At 45.3% G+C, this 18,909-nt stretch overlaps 1 protein-coding gene across 1 annotated transcript in view; it reads right to left on the bottom strand.

The window, feature by feature from the left end:
- Window positions 1–18,909, bottom strand: part of Xdh (xanthine dehydrogenase) — a 60,777-nt gene that overhangs the window by 11,713 nt on the left and 30,155 nt on the right. The window contains exons 14-27 of the mRNA XM_078029433.1: window positions 17,988–18,172; window positions 15,779–15,950; window positions 14,417–14,500; window positions 13,057–13,226; window positions 12,573–12,696; window positions 10,795–10,914; window positions 9,936–10,032; window positions 8,923–9,047; window positions 8,079–8,212; window positions 7,553–7,640; window positions 6,393–6,479; window positions 1,384–1,575; window positions 1,036–1,181; window positions 236–317 (exon numbers count right to left, since the gene is read on the bottom strand). Coding sequence (XP_077885559.1) covers window positions 236–317; window positions 1,036–1,181; window positions 1,384–1,575; window positions 6,393–6,479; window positions 7,553–7,640; window positions 8,079–8,212; window positions 8,923–9,047; window positions 9,936–10,032; window positions 10,795–10,914; window positions 12,573–12,696; window positions 13,057–13,226; window positions 14,417–14,500; window positions 15,779–15,950; window positions 17,988–18,172 — 1,806 coding nt within the window. The remainder of the gene's footprint in view (window positions 1–235; window positions 318–1,035; window positions 1,182–1,383; window positions 1,576–6,392; window positions 6,480–7,552; window positions 7,641–8,078; window positions 8,213–8,922; window positions 9,048–9,935; window positions 10,033–10,794; window positions 10,915–12,572; window positions 12,697–13,056; window positions 13,227–14,416; window positions 14,501–15,778; window positions 15,951–17,987; window positions 18,173–18,909) is intronic.

Raw genomic sequence — 18,909 nt, 5'->3', positions numbered from 1 at the left:
CAGTTGGGAAAGGTGAGGACCAGAGACTGACCCCAGATCTCCACCTCTCACTGTCCTGTGACATACTGTACAGATGGCGATATGCAAATTCAACTTTCACTCCAACAGCAAAGAGCTTCCCTGGTCAGCTCTGGTTACCAGTGACCATGGGATTACCCCTGCAACAGGCGAGGGAAATGGGGCCTCAGACCAGTGGAGATGGAAAAAAACAAAACAAAACATATAAAGCAAGTACCTGGTTCAGAAAAGGCACAGTGAAGCTTATTCCAAACTTGGTTGGGATTATGCACAGTCCTCTCTTTTTCCAACAATTCTCCCTGGAGATAAAGGAACATTCTTAAAAGAGTTTTTACTACGAATTTTTAATAGTTTGGACATAGTTTCAGTCAGTATCTTTGTATCAAATCAGAATAGGACATTCCTGGATCCCAGGATCCCAGGCTGCCCTGGCACGTGTTATCCCATGGTGATAACTGTGTAGTTATCACCATAACTGAGTTGGAGCCTAATAGTGCAGTCAAAATGAAGGAAGTGTAGCTGCAGCAGAGCTCACTGTCATTCTGTCTCCCTGGGTGGAACCTGCATTGGGTCAGTGTGCCCTAGTGATCGTGGACTGTCTTTGTGCCAGAGAGAAAGATAACGATAATTACCTTCTCTGTGCAATTATCCCAACTTTACCGATGATAAGACTGAGGCCCACTCCAGGGAGACAGAATGATTTCCAGGGTCAAGTGTATAAATTAGCATCAGAGACAGGCACATAGCTACAGTGTCCTTAGTCCTGGGCCAGGGCTGTCAATAATGTGTACACATCCTTGCTCAAATGATAGGCCACAGTAGATGGACCACGACGCCGACTGCAGGCTTGAGCTGTCCACCTGAAGGCTGGGGATCTTTACACGATCTTAAAGGGGTAGCTACCAATGAGCGGGCAGCTTCCACAGCCTCACAGGTTGTCCATCAAATGACCAGCTTCATATTTAGGGTTTGGCAGGAAACCCAAGGGAGACGGGACTCCCTCCTCCTAGGGCTTACTTGTTGAACTTGTCGACTTCACGTTTCCGAGCGTGATACTGAGAGCTTGCTAGACATTCATCCCAACACCTGGGCAGGGTGAACCCCTCAAGCTTCTGGTTGAAGTGTGTCAGGTCCCCTTCTTTGTACAGGTTTTTCCTCCGCACCTTCCCAAGGAGAGAGACACCGAGACCTTGTTGGTGGCTACATGCTGGGGTGGGAGCGGGGCAGCCTAAAGTTAAGCTTCCAGTCCCCTTAGCAGCACTTGCCCATCCTCTGTCTGCAGGGGAGATGCCCAAGACACAAATCCCTCTTCCCCCCCAAACGGACTCAGCCATTCTGACTTATGCCACCAAGTTCCCAGCTTACTTCCTCCGCTGGCAGCCCACAGGTCACTGCGACTTCACTCATCCACTGCTCTGCAATGAGCATCCCCTGGGGACCCCCAAAGCCCCGGAAGGCCGTGTTGGAGGGCAGGTTGGTCTTGCACACCCGCCCTGTGCCCCGGATGTTGGGGATCTTATAGCAGTTGTCCATGTGGAATAGAGCTCGTTCCATTATCTGAAGCCAAGGAAACCAAAGTAGGAGAGAACACAGCAAGATATTCATCAGTTCCTCAAACAGCAACTGTGAGGGCTGAGCAGCCATGCCTGCCTTTCCAGCCCCGCCATCACCTGCTCTTCTCAGGGCCCAGGCCTTTGAACAGCCTCCTTGCCACACCTTATCCACCTGTGCAGACCCTGGGCCCTTCTCAGACCTCTAGATGGAACCCATCCATCACCTTCCTATTTATTTTTTTAAAAGCTGATTTTCACTACATTAATTGCAAATTGGTTTTTATTTCCACTCAAGTTGTACTGCAAACAGCTTAAGAGTCAAATGCCTGTATGGGTCACGTTGTGACAAAGAGCAGCCCCCTCCACTTTCCTTCCTTCCCCTCCCCGGCAGTCACCACTTCTGATTCTCCTCGCCTGTTCTTTGGTAGCTATTTGGATTAACTCCTACATCGCTAAATAGCTTTTCTATTGCTACTTCTTGGCTTGTCCACTTTTAGGCTTTTATATTACCTTCCCCCTATAAAGAGGGAAGGTTTAGTTCCTGCCTGATGCCTTTTCCCTACATATAATATCCCAGTTTCCTGTCCCCCAATAGAGTTGTATTTTGTTCTGATCAATAGTCAGTTGGACACAATAACTCTGCAAATATTAAAGCTTAACCATGTACTTACACTATGATCACCTCTGCCTTTCTTGATATCATTTTTCACCCTGAAGTTAATAATTGACATATTTTTCCATGTGCTTCATTTTCCATTCACTTACTAGTTGGCCAACTTAAAAGTTTTCTCCAGTTCTAAAAATATGTTCTCAATATGTTCACATTAAAATTTCTATCAGTTGCCTCTTTTTAAATAAATCATTCCTGAAACTGTCTGACCTCCAGTTGAAATTGGCTGCCACCAAGCTTCCGCTCAGCTGTGGCCTTCAGAGTTTCCCTCGGTCTCCCAGGGATTCCTTTCTCCCCTATGTTGAATCTTCTGTTGGTAGATCCCATGCCTTCCCCGCCCCATATTTTTTGGTTTTACACCTTTGTTTTGTTGGAGTGTATTCTTCAATATCTTCTCCAGAAAGGGTGTACAAAGAAGGACCTTTTCAACATCTTTCATGTCTGAAATGCCTTCACTATACACCTATCCTTAGTTGGTTTACAATTCTAGGTTGGACATGGGTTTTCCAGTTTCTTTTGCATTTTGAAGGCCTGGTACTAGTGTTTTCTAGCTCCCTCATATTGAAAAGTCCAATCAAGACTTTCTAATTCTTGGAAAGTGTTCTGGTTTTACCTTCCCGAAAATTATAGCATCCCTCTCTCTCCAGGTTTCTAATTTTCACAATGATCTGACTTAGCATAAGCCTATTTCCCTTTATTGTACTGGTTGTTGGAGGGTCTTTTTGAATTTCAAAATGTATATCTGTTGGTTTTGGAAGGTATTTCTTGTATTATTTCTTGTAGCTTCCTCTTCTGTCTTCTTTTATTCTTTATTTCTATCATTTGGACCTCTTGGACTAGTCCTTGAATTTTCCTGTGTTTTTCTCATATTGTTTTCTGCTTGGGGGAAAATCATCAAGTTTCTTTCAACCCCTTTTATAGTTTTAATTCACAAGAGCACATTTTTATTCTTGGACTGTTCCAGTTTTACAGCATCCTGTTCTCTCTTTCAGGTGTAATGCCTAACTTCTCTGAGAAGATAAATGATAGCATTTATTGTTTTTGTTGGTTTCATTTTGGCTCTAGTTTACCTCCCCAGGTGGAGTCTCTCTTTCCCACAGTTGTTTTATGTGTCTTCAATCATTTCAGTCCCTAGTCATCCTAGAGGATTTTTTTTTCTGTGTTCCAATTAAGTGCATTTCTGCTTTCCCTTAGAACATTGTCAACTTGTACTTTCTATTGCTTTTTAAAATCTATTTCCCCTGCCATTGGTGAACTTCTTAAGAGCAGAAACCATGTCATGTGTTTCTTGATGTTACCACCCTGGATAGTCAAGAAATATTCACCAGAGTGAATTAAAAATCTTGTAAGATTTTCGAGGACAAGTACTGTGAGTGCCGGTTTTCACTACAACACCAAAAAAACATGTGTTGTACATGATGAAAACACTATAAATATTTCCTTTTTTGAACAATTTTAGCACTAGATCTGAAGTATAAATTCCCCTAATGGAGCCAATTAGACAGTCCCTAGCAGAGAGGGGTGGGATCCCAAGGGTGTAATGAGAAAATTTTGCTTTTCCTGAAAAGCATTACATTTTTAAAGAATTTATATGTATGTAGCTCATGGTTATAAAACTAAGAATTAATAAGCTTTGAAAAGTAGTACCATAGAGGTAAATTTGTCAATTCTCACAAATTATTGCATTTCATCCAAGGACTCTAGTTATCTTCTAAACAACTCAACATTCCAAGTTCATCTGCCAAAGCTGTGATCACCATAATGAGGAGTGCAAACTCCCACTTCTCATGTTTCCCTACTGTATATACTGTGATCAAAGGAGCCTCAACTGAGACGAAATATGAAAGCACCTAATAATTGCATTTGACATTACTCAGTGTTTTCTATTCTGGGAGAAACCTAGCATGAATGTGCAGTATGGGGACTTCTACTCCCACCAAGCGACACTAAAACTCATATATATATATATAAATATTATAATATTATATATATAAATACACACACACACACACACACACACACACACACACCAGCAACACAAGAAACTCTGAAGGAAGAAAAAATGGCCAATCCACAAGGGACCTCAGGACATGAGGCATGACAGGATGATGAGTCCCAGGTGGATTCCTTTTGCCTCGTGAATCTTAAACTTGGAGCAAGAGCAGGCAATCCACAAATACCAATGACTACAGAGTCCAAAGAGGCACCCCCTATCCCCTAAACCCTGTTCCCTCCAGCCAAAACACCAGGAAAGGAGGAACCCAGCAAAACTGAAAACTTTTAGACAATGGCTACTCTGCTCCAGCCAAATACCACAGAAAAATAATCTGTGGTCCCACTCCTACTCACACCTGTAAAACCTCTGTGCATCCATGAGGCTGCACCAGGCACCCCTGCAGTCTTGCCAGGGAAGGATCGGAGGACAGGTAGGAAGCTGAGACTCTTGTCTTTGGTGGTCGGTGATCAGGCCCCACCCACACCCCTGGAGTCCCTAGAGAACACACAAGAAGCTTGGGCTTCCACACCTGCAGCCACTCTTCCTTCATTCCCTGCTGGGTGGTTTCAGAGGAGACCTAATGAGGAGTCAAGCCTTTAATCATAGCACAGCGATAAGGAGAACACCAGGATGCCAGGGAGAACATGAGAGATTGAGATCGTCCCCTCCTGCCCAGCAGGAAGAAGGAGTTGCCCCACCCCCAGGTGTCAAAAAAAGCCAGTGGAAAATGAAGACTTGTACCCCTACCTAACAGTAATTAGGTGCCGCCTACCCACTCTGCCCCATGCTAACACAGTATCAGAAAAAGCCAAATAAAATAGAAAATTAAATATTGTCTAAAATCTTAGGACTTATCATCATCATTTCATCATCTACCAATGAACCCAATATTAAAAAACAACAGAGCCAAAAAATATATGCCAAGTTAAAACCAGTAGAACTGAAAGAAGAAATGAAAAAAAATCCACAATCAACAATTGGGTATTTCAATGGCACTCTCAAATTTGATAGAAAAACTAGAAAATCAGAAAAGATATAAAAGAACTCAATACCATCATCAACCAACCGGATCTAATGGACATTTATAGGAACCTCTATGTAAGGTGGGAAAAGGAAATTCCTCTCCAAAGACATATTCACTTCCTAATCGTGGGAACCGTGACTACTACCTCATGTGGTGAAAGATGGGATCAAGTCAAGGATGCTGAGAGAAGTGGGGGGACCTTGAACGTAATCTCATGCATTGCTAGAGAGAGGGCAGGGGAGGATGAGACCAGGCACACAGAGGAGGTGCTGTGGGGACAGACAGCGGTAGAAGTGATGCCACCTCAAGCAAGGGACCCAGGAAAGGAATCCCCGCTGGCACTCCCAGAAGGAGAGCGGTCCTGCCAATACCTTGATTTCAGACTTCTGGCCTTCAAAACTATGAAAAAAAATAAAATTCTACTGTATGCATTGTTAAATTACACTAAACTTTGCCGGAAGATGAGTCCTTATGTAAAGTACTGCCACCTAACTTAGTTCATATACTAACTGGAAATCTAACATAGCAATTTACGTTTGTAACAAATAACTGCATCTCAGTCAAACACAGTAGCCAAGTTTCAGTTACTCACAGGCAGCCAACAGATCAGCTCATGTTCAGATGAGGCAAACGCCCAGCTGTAAACAATCAAGCTGTTTTTAGATCTCACTCCTGTTTTCTGTCCATAGATGCCTCCTGCCCACACTGAAGCAGAGCTCTCTGAACACTTCTGGTTCTAAGGGCTACCTGATACACAATCCATTCTTTTGTTTAATTAAACTAATTTAATTTGTTTAAAGTTCTTATTTTAATTATGTACAGATATATGCAAATTAATATATGCACGCACACGCACGCACGCACTCACACACACACACACACACACAATGGCCACACCCCATTAAGTTCTGTAACAAGCTTTGCTGGCTTTGATGGATACTAGCAGGACGGATGGGGTACTAGCCAGAGATTAATCAAGGATGAGAACCTGGAGGTAGGAACCAGTTAGAAGGCTGTTGCAATAATAACAGACAAGAAGCTAGGAGGCCTGGGCCTGTGTGTGTCATTAGGCTGTGGGGCATCTCTTGACCTCCCAGTCACCCGCTGGATGCAGGAGCAGATCCTACTTACACTCCGAGAGAGATCCTCAGTGTTCCCGGCATTGCTGAAGTGGTCTACCACCAGAGCCACGACCTTTCCAGTCTTCATGAAGCCAACCTGATAAAAGGAGAGTGAATCTCATTAGGGCCCTTCCTCTGTTTCTGATTATCCCCCTCCCAATTAAGCTACCTGGAGGAAAAAGGACAAATAATAGAAGGTGACCTTGAGCAACCACCAGATTGCAGCAGGTGGAGAAGAACTTGACCTCTCCAGCCATTCTGGCCCACACTCCACTCCTACCCGCCCCCAGCTCCTGAGAAAAGGAGTAAGGAGGTAGAGAAAAGAAAGCTGGTCATGAGAGGGCAGGACAGTACCCTCTCCGCTTTTGGCCAGCAGATATTAAAAGCTCCACTCTGCAAGATCCTGAATGTGCTTGCACATACTTGACCTTATTTAACACAAAAGAGAAAATCTTTACAGACCATTTGACAAGTATGGAAACTGAGAACCCCCAAAAGATCACATTGCTTTCTTCAGGTTCACAAGAACTTAGGAGGAAGAAATGCAATCCCTTTCTAGAAGACAAATCATGAAACCCAGTTAGAGCAGGTCAAAGGGAAGTTATTCAAGGCCTGTTTGTGGAGGGAGAGGACTCCCGGGTTACAGAGCTGGGCTGAGCCCTGTCAAGTTATCTGCTGTGCACAGGGAAAGGAGGCATTGGTGGGGACAGAACTAGTCATCCACAGAAAACCAGAAAAGGGACCATCCCAGAGAGAAGTTGGGGTGATTCCCAATCATGCTCTGGCAGACCAGGTGCCCACTGTAACAACCTGTGCCTGTCTAGGACTCTGGGAGGTTTTATTTCTCTCATGGCAAGTTGCTAAGAGTTCATTCTGATTTCTACATCAGGCGGTGAGCATATTGCCATTAGACGCTCTGTGTGATGGATTACCCCAGGCCACTGACAGATTCACAGAAATCATGAACGCCACCCTGTAACATCTCTTGGGGAGTGTCCTGTGGCCTCCATGTTGCTGATGGCTGGTTTCAGTTTCTCTAGGTGCTATTTCTTCTTGAACTTCTACAGATAGTCATGCAAAAAGTCAGAGCAAGTCCAGGGTTCCTGGACCTTTCCCTCCAGGGTCCTTACAAGATGGCACTCCCCACCCTGACACACCCCCACCCAGAACCTTGTATCTGGCCAGGAAGGGATGTCTGCCACCAGTTATCAGCATGTCCTCATCACGGTCCAGCATGCAGCGTACGGGGCGGCCTGTCCTGGAAGGAACCAGGAGGGTTAGAAACCTGTGAGCCTTCAGTGGTACCCAGCCCTGTGAGCCTCAGAGATGCAGACAGCAAGGGGACCTTCCTTTCCCGCCAGGCACACTGAGAAGACCTGTACTGAGCTGCTCAGCTGTGCAAGCACCATGCAGGACAGGAACAGGGGGGAATATCAGGACAAGAGGCACACCTTGCCCTCAGGGAGCTCACAGCTAGGTAGAGGAGATAAGATTGGGACCCATGGGTCAGAACACCAAGAAATAGGCCATATGACCCTCATCCCTATGCCCAAGGGTTCTAAAAAGAAAAAGAGCTGTGAGAATTCAAAGCAGGGAAAAATGACTTCCAATGAGGGGAAATCCAGAAAGCCTTCCCGGAAGAGGTGACCTTATCCTCTTCCCAGAGCTGCTGGAGGAAGCAGGCTTTGGAACTTACTTGTATGCAGCCAAGGCCACTGCTGTAGACAGTATAGTGCTCCTGGTCTCCTTCCCTCCAAAGCCTCCTCCCATTCTCTTCACTCGGACTACAATCCGGTTTTCTGGAACCCCCAACATTTTCGCAACAAAACTCTATGGAGGAAAAAACATTCTTTCACTGATGCCTCATCTGGATTTATTTGGGCCGGACCCTGGGCCCACCCCACAAGCGTGGACCTGACTGCTGCTGTGAACTCTGAAATTTCTAGAGTGAAACCGCTCCCCTCCTGGTTAGTGGTGCAGGGTCCTACACTCAAGGTCACTGCAGACTGAACTCAGCCATCCAGACACTTGTTTTCAACCAGAGGGACAAGATCACAGCATGTTGTCAGAGCCAAAACTCATTCCGTTCAGCCAGAGGCTGGTGAGTCTGGGTTAAGACCAGCTACCCAAAATGCTGGCAATCACTGTGCATCACAGATGATACATAACATCTGAGCTATAGCAACTAAGTTAGTGGTCCCTGTGAATATCACTGGGCCCAGCTCCTTCATTTTAAAGATGAGGAAATGAAGGCAAGACGTGATTTGACCAGAGCTATTTAGCACCGGAATCATCAGAACTAAGAATTACCAGGCTCTGGTGCAACTGTTGAAACTCATCTAATTGATATAACAATCCTACCAGGCTCCATTTTACCAAAGAGGAAACTGAGGCAGAGAAAGCTCACATGACAAACTCAGAGATACCAACCCCCTTGAGGACCAGCCAGAACTCCCTCTTCCCATTTCCCATACTGCCCTCCTGGTCTGCTACAGCCATCTTTCCAGTACCCTGAGCTGATCCCTAGGTCATCCATCTACCTGTGTCTTCATGGTGTTCTGGGTAGACACAAAGAGCTCCATCTCCCCGGCCTCTCCTTTCGGGACAGCAATGGTGCAGTGAGTCTCCAGATAGAAATGCTCCTGGCCACCGATGTACAACTCTCCTGGGGAAGCAATGACAGCCCCACCGTGAGCCCCTTGCAGCAGAGGGGCATGCATGCTTGCTTAAGGAAGCCATGCACTCTGCCAAGTGGCCCAAGCGGGAACCCCAGGCCCACAGGTAACCTCTGGTTTCCCCAAGTTTGGTGGGAAAGAGTCTCAAAGTCTCAACCATCTGGAAGTTATGTCTCCCCCTCCCACAAAGAAACTAGAAGGACACTGAAATACATCAGGCAGAGAGCTCTTTTCTCAGTGTAGTCATTGAAAATCACAGATTCCCCAAAATTTGGAAAAGTTGAAGAGGGAATTAATAGATGTAATTGAAAAGCTGAAAACAAGAGCATCTTGCAGAACCAAAGCTGTCAGGCCTGCTGGAGAGTTAGTTGGCTTGCTGGTGACTTAGCAATGACCAGGAGCCAATGTGGAAAGCAATTCCAAAAGGGGCTGATCAGCTGCCTGTCGTAGGCTAAGAGCTGAGGACCTAACTTCACAGAATCAGAGACAGAGGGACAGGGACAACGGGGAGGAGGGTGAGCTAGCAGAGGAGCACCTTCAGGCAGATGGAGAGGTTAGAGGTCTGGCAGCTCCAAGCTGGCCACATCTGGGATATGACTTCCCTGGACAGTCTTCCAAATCAGAAAACACCACACCTACTCTCTCTAGGATACTAGGATGCTTAGGTACAGCCAGCCCAGGACAGGGGAGTGGAGGTTAATATGGTTGAGGCTCTGTCCCAACGCTGTCTACTGTTCTGTTAGAGATGTCAGAGGTGATCTTCCATTAGGAAATTTGGGGGAATCACCTTTTCCTGCTCCAGGGCTCAATGTGGATCTCTTGAATTTAATGTGCAAACCAGGGTCACCCCATGCCTACTGCATAATGCACAGCTGTACCTGAAACAACATTATCTGCTTCGGAAAACCCCTTCTTGAGGTCTCCTTTCTCGATCTTCAGCTCAGATCCGTAAAAGGAGTTGTTCTTTATAGCATCCTGAGGATCAGAAAGAAGCTTCAGTGGCCTGACTCAGGGGGAGGAAGACAGCGTCTGCCCGGGGAAAGGAGGTCTCTGAACTGGGGCCTCTCTTCTCAGACATGAATCTCCACAAGTTTCATGAACCAACTTAAAACAAGCTCCACTGTGGCCCAGGGAGACATGCTCCTATTTCCTGAGCTGTACATGGATCCTAAGGAAAAGAAAAGAATCCCAGAAGAAAACAACTGGAGTTGAAATTTAGGGAAAGAGGAACTCCACTCCGTTTGGTTGTTGATGGACTGGGCCCAAAATGATGTATGAAAGGAAAGGGATTTTAAAATCCACTTATAGGTGTTCCTTGATCTGCAATGGAGTGAGGTCCCCATCAAGTTATCATAAGTTGAAAGTATCACAATTAAAAAACAATATACCTCACCTAGAAAACATCACAGCTTAGCCTCGCCTACCTGAGCACCCTCAGAGCACTTACGTGAGCCTATAGTTGGGCAAAACCGACTAACACAAACCCTGCTTGAAAATGAAGTGCTGAATATCTCTTGTAATTCGTTGAATATTGCAGTGAAAGTGAAAAACAATGGTAGCTGTGTATGCTTTCACACCATCATAAAGTTGAAAAATTTGAAATCATTTAAGTAGCACCATGGTAAGAAGGGGACCTCAGGTAGCCAAATTCCCACCTGCTGCTCAAATCTCCTGTGAAGGATCCTTCTAACCACACCTGCAGGGACAGGGAGCTCACTCCTACACACAGGCAGTTACCTCAATGGTGATAATAGCCGGAAGGTCCTCATAGGTAATTTTCACCCCTTGAGCTGCCCTCTGTGCATGCTCTGGAGTGTCAGCAACCACAGCACCAATGATGTGTCCAACACAAGTTACCTAGGAGCAAGAGCAGATTGTCAAAGAACGTGACTGACAGCTCTTGTGAAGTGTCCTATTTACAAATTGTTCAAAAAGGCAAAGGAAGTCCCCACGATCCCAAAGAACATTTTAGGAATGTCCTGGGGCTTTTCAAGTTTCCTTATCCCAGTAACTGGGGGTTTGAACCTCTTAAAACTGGGGTTATGAGCCTCTTAAAAAAGAGCTTAGAATCAGTAGAACAGAACAGAGCACAGAGAGATCACTGGAATCAGAAACAGATTTCATCTCAAGGGCCAGGTCTGAGTTTTTAGTACTGGTAGCGTACTGAGAAGCTGCCCAGGGTAGAGTGTAGTGATTGATTATGGCTGTCTGCCATGAGCAGAATGGAGATAAGGTGCCCAAGTAGGTCAAATCAGACGTGCTCCAGCAAGCTGAGTCTTCCTATGAAGAGGTGGCGACCAGAAGGCACCGTCAAGACTGGTTAGTAGTAGTTACCAGATCATGACTAAACCGTAGGCCTTGACTCTCAGTTTTATTATTGGTCCGCTTCATCATTCTCTTAATGTGCTATTTCCCAGATTTATACCAAGAGCTCCTCAAAAGCCACAATCGTGTCTTATTGTTTTATCTAGAAGCCCTAAAAGCAGTAGCTCACGAAAGACAAGACTTAAATTCAATGATCTATAAATAAGATATTTTTCAATTTATAGAATAACAATTGTTTTTTTTTCTTTAAATTCAATTCCATAAAAACTTAATGAATCTCCTTCAGGGATAATTTTCATCAAACATTCCCCCCTAAAATAAACAACAAAATACATTGTCCAACTCATCACTTTGGAATATAGGGTTTCTAACGATATGAACCAATACTTAGCATGCAAGTCTCTGATAATTCTCTCTTAAAGACTCCATTATGAACTTGGTTAATGCAGCGATAGTGTATATAGCTGATCCCCACTAACCAAAATGCTAGCAGTACTCCTGGAGGCTCTTGGAGCTTGTAAAACGATATGTTCTTCTAGGGAGTCCTTACAAATTCCGGGTTTCATATTTGTAGATTTTTGCTCTTTCACCTTTACACTAATAATAAGGTGAGTTTAACTTTCAGGGATACCTACCCACATCAGATCGGCAACATCTGATGTGTGTTAGAACTAGGAAATGACCATCTGAGAACTATCCTATAGTAAAGTATAAGAACTTTTGTAGAAACTGTCTTAAAGGTTTGGAAACGATGTTGCTGTAGAATTTCATATAGTTGAAATCGATAGATGAACTTTCATATTTGTGAGCTATCGATCCACAAAGTGATGGTATTATTATTTCTTTTCTGGTTAGTTCATTTGATGTTTTCTTATTTTTCTTTTAATAAAAGAGTTTAATGTCCATACATTAGGAACCCGATTCTATAATCGCCAGCCTTGCTTTACTGCCATGTAGGCCCAGAGTTACCCTGCTATGTGCAAACAGCAGCCATCAATTAAATGTTGACATTTTAAATAATAACATATTCTATCCCATCTTGAGTTGTACTGAATAATGTTAACCAGAGCCAAGGTCATGATAAGTGCAAACGTATAATCTTCAAGATGAGGGCAAATTGGAGCCTGAGCATGAATGAAAACTTCAATACTTATTCTATTCATTTCATACAAAATAAAATCCAAGCATACCTCACTTTCCGCAAAGACTACTTCATCATTAAAAAGTCCAGTTGTGTTACTCCCAGGAATATCGGCAGCTGAGAGGAAGCAAACAAACCCTGGCACCTTCTTAGCTGCTGAAGTGTCTATGGACCTGCAAGAACGAGCCGCGGGAGGAGCCAGGTGGGCAAACTGAAGCAGGAGATCCATCCCCTGGACTGCATAACTGGCCTTGTTTTAATGAGCCTTCATTCCCCCCAGGCTTTCTCAATCTGGCCCCTGCCTGCCTCTGGGGACATCAGCCCTGTGAGCAGACCCTCCTCAGAGTCACAGGGCCCTCACTCCTCCTGCTGCGCTCTGGATGGTGATCTGGAGAGGATCTTCCATCCTCATCTCTAGGCTGGGAAGCGCTGGAAGACGCTTGCTAAGGTCATCTTTGGGTGGGAAGCCTCTCGGGTGCTCCCAGCACCCTCCCCCTGGAGCGCCACGGGCTCCCCACGGCCGCTGCACTCACTTGATCTTGGCGTGGGCCCTGGTGCTGGTGACCAGCCGGAGAGACAGCTCGTTCTCGTAGCGGGGGATGTCATCGCAGTACACTGCCTCCCCGGAGGCCTGCATGTTGGCGGCAAGGTGGGGCATGGGACGGCCCACCATGTCCTCCTCAGACTGACCTTTGGGAACCTCCTGGGAAAGCATGATCACCAGTCAGGCTGAGGACACTGTTTCTCTAGAGGTCCATGGACGCTGGGGAGTCCTTGAGGCCAGATACCAAAGCAAACCCAGAGGGTTGGAATGAAAGAGGTAGAAAGGCTTTAGGGGTGAAAGTAACAGTGAGGCACCTAAGAAGTCACTGATAAGGGTGCTCATAGTGTAAGTATATCAAGGAACTCCTCCCCCCCAAAAAAGGAGGAAACTAAATGTCCATCAATTGAGAACTGGGTTATGCTATAGCATACAATGAAATAGTATGCAGCCATCAAAACATATTTCTGAAGAATTTTTATTAAAAAGAAAGAATGCACATGCTAATTGTAAAAATAAGACATGAAACATTCTCTGTGTAATGATTCTAATCATGTAGGGAAAATAATATATGCTATAAATATCATATATGTGTGTTCATATATAAATGGGGAAAAAGAACTAAACAAATACAATGAATCTCTTCTTGGGTGATTTTTATTTTTGTCTTTATATTTTCCTGTATTTTCCAAAATATCTTAAGATCTATTAATTTTATAATAAAGTTCTGTTTTTGTTTTTTCAAAGTAATAATAATGGCTAATAGTTGTTGAGTGTTTTTACTATAGGTCAGGAACCATCTAAGCAATTTCCTTTTATTAACACATTTAATGCTTGGCCATCCTCTGAACCAGGGACCATTATTAAGGAGCACTGGGTGTTCTGGGTCAGGTGGCTGGAGACGAAGCTGAGGTGGTTGTTGCAATAAAGACTGTCTGACTCACAAAATCTAAACAGTTTATAGAAAACGTTTGCTAATCCCTTGCTCAGTTACTCTCAAAAACTTGTAGCAGATAGAATGGTTTGAGCATATGTGTATATGCCCATCCACTCAGGAAGACGTCTGGAGTTAGTCTAGACTTAGTCCTACATAGAAAAGATAAATGGAAAAAAAAAAAAAAACCTGTTTTTTCTTTAAAGCACAGGCATCCTAAGAAAGAAATTTAGGCCAACAAAGGGGAAACAGCTCCATCAGTATGATTCCCGCTTCTTACACTGGACCTGTAGGCACCAGAGTGGGGAGCTTTTCACTTCTATGTATGATTCAAGCTGGGCACTGGTCAGTGGCCAGCCATCGACCGTCAGGGGTGGCCTGAGCTGGCCTTCATATCAGAACACACATGGGTACTCACTTGGAAGAGCTGGACGTTGGCTGGAGGGTCTTTGTGGAAGAGCAGAGTGGCACTGGTGAAGGTGGGGTCCAGCAGGCCACAGTTCTGTGGAGGTGAGACAACAGAGGTGGCCGTGACAGCGCTGCATCATTGATCCCTTTCTTGGTGCCCCCAAGTGATAGAGGTGATGAGAGTTCCCCTTGGCTGGTCAGGTTTTACCCCCTGAGTACTGGTGGGGTCTCCCTCGTCCAGACGTGGGCTCTGAGCACTCAGAATTTAACCACCACCTCGGCTCCATCTCCAGCCACCTGACCTAGCACACCCAGCGCTCCTTGATTCCTCCCACACTCCAGATTTCCCCTTCTGCTTTACACGTGCTGCTCTCTCTGCCGGGAATTCTTCCTCCCCACCCTTCCCAGAAAAGTCTCCCTTCCCCCTCTATTCCGTGGGAAGTACTTAATGACATGGAGGATATTCACAATACTAAGGTAAGGTGGGTATAAATCTGTTTAGAAAATGACATCTCCAGATCAAAAGATCGCAAGATGGTAGATGTGTTTAGGGACGATGGGAGGACAGATGGAAACCATGACAGACAGGGCAAACAGCATGTAGGGAAAAGGTTAGAGAAGTGTAGGGAAAAATCAAAACTTAAGCAGTGACTTTCTCTGGGACCTAAGAATAGGGGGTAATTTTAGTTTTCCTTTATAATCTGTATTTTTAAAGATTTCCAAAATATATCTTTAATTTTTAAAAAATGGAAGTATTTCTAATGTTTTCAAGAGGGATTTGGCCCAACTGTCCGCCTCTCTGTAGCATCTTCTCTCTTCTGTGCTCCCTCCACACCCCGCCCTTCTTAGTTGTCACACCAGCTGGCCTTTGCTGACTTGTTCTGTCCCACCCTAGGCTGCCCCTCGTCCCACGTGTAGCATGGTATGTAATAGGCAACAAACAAATGCTCGTGATCAACGAATCTTGGGAGGAGGGCTCCACCTCAGCCTGCCAGTAGCCTGAAGGCACATCCTGTGTTCCAGGACCCCGTCCTCATTCCATTCTCCCTCTCTGCTCCCTTCCCACATGCACAGCCACAGTCGTGTCTGCTCTGCTTCTGGAAGGGCCATCTGGTCCACCAGCCCCTATTGCAGATTCCACAGCTGGGAGGGAGAGAGAGGCGTGGCTATTCCAGTTCCCCCAGTGAGCTCATAACATTGGCAGGACAAGAGCCCTCCGTGTCCCTGACCCAGCCAGCTGGTTGGCTCGTGTCTGTGGACCCTGCGTCTCTGGTTCCTGCTCCTGCTCTCAGACATCCCGAGTGAAGAAACAGGTTGAACCCCTGACCAGCCTCCAAACACGCCTGCTGCCGAGAATCTGCACCTCACCCACCTCAGGGTTCTCTTTGCCCAGCTTCTGAAGCACTGTCAGGTAGAACTTGAAGAAGAAGCTAAGGCTGAGGGTGCGCCGGAACTCCACCATGCCGCCAGGGGCATCAGGGGCCAGGTGCAGCTCCTCGGCCAGGCCTGCACACACATCCTGCATTAGCTCCTCATTCCAGAACCTGCCAGAGAACAGATGTGGGGAGTGCGTCTCACCCCCGCCCCAGTCATGCCATGTGGAGCGCAGCACCCAATGCCTCCTGGCCATGCAGACCTCTGTTCAAAACCTGGCTCAGATACTCAGAGCTCTGCGAGTTGAGGCAAGTCGCTTTACCAGTTACTTCACCTCCTGGGCCTCCGTTTCCTCACCTTTAAAAGTAGATATACTCTAAAAATCACAAAATAATAATAGTTATATCTTCTTTTTAAAAAATTTTTTTTTTGAGAGAGAGAATTTTAATATTTATTTTTTAGTTTTTGGCGGACACAACATCTTTGTTGGTATGTGGTGCTGAGGATCGAACCCGGGCCTCACGCATGCCAGGCGAGCGTGCTACCGCTTGAACCACATCCCCAGCCCCAATAATAGTAATGTCTTCTGAGTTTTTACAACATGCTAGGCCTTGTCCTAGGTGCTTTATGTGAATCATCACTTTTAACTTAATTAAAAACTACAGTAGGGAAAAAGTCTCACACCCACGTTACCACTGAGAAGACTGAGGCATGGAGAGGCTGTGGAACTTGACTTATGTTACTTTCCTGGTCAATATTGGAACCAAGAAGCCAAATTTCAAGTTAAGCTTTATCATGTGTCGGTTTTGTAAAGGTTATGTAGGATAATGCCAATGAAGAACTTGGTTCAATTGCTGCCTATGACAGTCATGGGAATAGTGGTAGCAGGATTAATAATAGAAGTAGTAACAGCAGCCAAACTTACAGTGGCTGTGACGTTAGCAGTAATGGTAGCAGCATCAATGCTACTAGTAGGAATACCAGCAATGGCAGCAGGAGCAATAGCAGTGGTGGTAATAGTAGCAACAGTAATGATAGCAGAAGTAGTAACAGTAGTATGCGAGAAGCAATCTTCTTAGCAGAAAACAGCTGCAGAAACCCTACTATTTATGTACAATTAGTGGTAGCAATAGTGATTTCCACTACTAGTCACAATAGCACAGTGGCAGCAGTAATAATAGGAGCAATAGCAGCAAAGCTAGAAGGTAGCAATAGTAGTAGGAGCAGCAGTGAAACTACTACTGGTAGCAATAGGAATAGCAGCAGTACTCACAGCAATTGTAATGGTGGTGGTAGCAATAGCAATAGTAGTAATAGCAGCAGTGGTAATACTATTAGTGTAAATACTATAAGCAACAATCATTATAGGAGTATCAAAAATCATAACAGTAGTAGAAAAGGCAGCAATAGTAGTAACAATAATAATAGCAGGAATAGCCACAGTAGGAATACTAGTTATAATCAAGATATTGGTAAGAATAACAGCAGTGCTAGTAGCAGCAGTGATGATAGTTATGTCAGTAGTAAGAGTAACAGCAGCATTAGTCCTAGTAAGCAGTATCAGTGACCACGGTAGCAGAAGCAGTAGCAATAGGAACAATAGTGATAGCTGCAATATAGCAGCACTAACAGTAATAACAGAATTAACAGTAGCAACAGTGGTAGCCACATGATAGTAGTACAGCAGCAGTAATACTAACTAGAGTCACATGTCATTAATAACAGGGAAATATTCTAAAGAGTGTGTTAGGCTGTTTCTTTGTGCACTTACACAAACCCCTATGGTATAGCCTACTGCCCAGGTTATGTGGTAGAGCCTATTGCTCCTAGGCTACAAACCTGTACAGCATGTTACTGTACTGAATACCATAGGCAACTGTAACACAATGGCTGGTATTTGTGTGTCTACACGTATCTAAATGTGGGAAGATACAATAAAAATACTAGGTGCCAGGAATTTTTCAACTCCATTGTAATTTTGTGGGACCACTGTCATATGCGTGGCGCATCACTGCTCAAAACATCAACATACTGTGTCATCAACATGACTGCGCTAGTAGTAACACTAGTATCTCTAGTAATATCAGTAGCAACAGTGGCTGTAGCAATAGCCGGAGCAGCAATAATAAAAGTGGTAGTGGCAATAGTAATACTCCAGTAGCCATAATAATGGCAGCTACAGTAGCTTCACGGGTACTAGCTCTTACTTGGACAGCTGCTTTGCAGTGGTCTTGATGGCTGAGATAGTTCTGTCGGCCATTCCTCCATAGCAAAGGGCCAGCTCCTTCACCTCTGTGGTCCCTGGCTTGAATAGGACTCTCATGCCACTGGTCACCTTGGCAATGTCATCTTCTCGCCGGGAGGCCTGCTTGAATGCTGAGAAAAACTCACCCTAAAAAAGAACAGGTAGATGCCTGTTCTCCACCTTGTTTCGCAAGGACTGCCAGTGGCCGGCCTAAAACAGGACTGTGAGGTGAGGTGAAGTGAGGTGATAATGCCACCGCAGAGCCGTGGGGACCTTGTCTCGGGATCAAAGACAAGACGTAAGGACCACACTATAGGAGGAGTTCCAGGTCACATTCCCAGAAGCTGGAAAGAGTCAGGACTTCTCCCCGTTGGTCATGAATGCTGAGGGTCAGGAATGCTGAGAGTCAGGGACACAAATCCTAGCTGGGAGAAGTAGGCTCCCGAGACCCACCCTGGGGCCCAGGGTCAGGGCCCACCCAACCTCTCTGAAGATTCATGAAGCCTCAGTCAGCACCTGGCTGCCTCTCAAGCAGGGACAGGGAGATGGCACAGGTAATCTGAAGCCATCTCACTTGTGGGTACGCTCTTCCTTGTCCCTCCCATGACTATTCTAATGTCAACTGAGAAATCTCATTTTCTGCAAGAAAGTGACCCACTAGGAAACAATGCTCCCTCTGTGTTCTGAACCTGCTCTTCCCCTGGGTCTGAGCCAGGGTCTGTCTTGGGGGAGAGGAGGACAGTGGAAGTCATTTTTCAGGGAAGAACCATCTGACTTCAGTTCTTCCGTGCAGGTGCTGAGGTTGTACCCCACTGATTGCACATTCTGATTAACACCAAGTGGGAGGTTAAGGAAAGATCCACCCAAAGCATAATGAAGCCCAC

Source organism: Ictidomys tridecemlineatus, chromosome 12 (assembly GCF_052094955.1).
Source record: "Ictidomys tridecemlineatus isolate mIctTri1 chromosome 12, mIctTri1.hap1, whole genome shotgun sequence".
Lineage (NCBI taxonomy): Eukaryota > Metazoa > Chordata > Mammalia > Rodentia > Sciuridae > Ictidomys > Ictidomys tridecemlineatus.
This window is presented reverse-complemented; position numbering and strand designations above follow the sequence as displayed.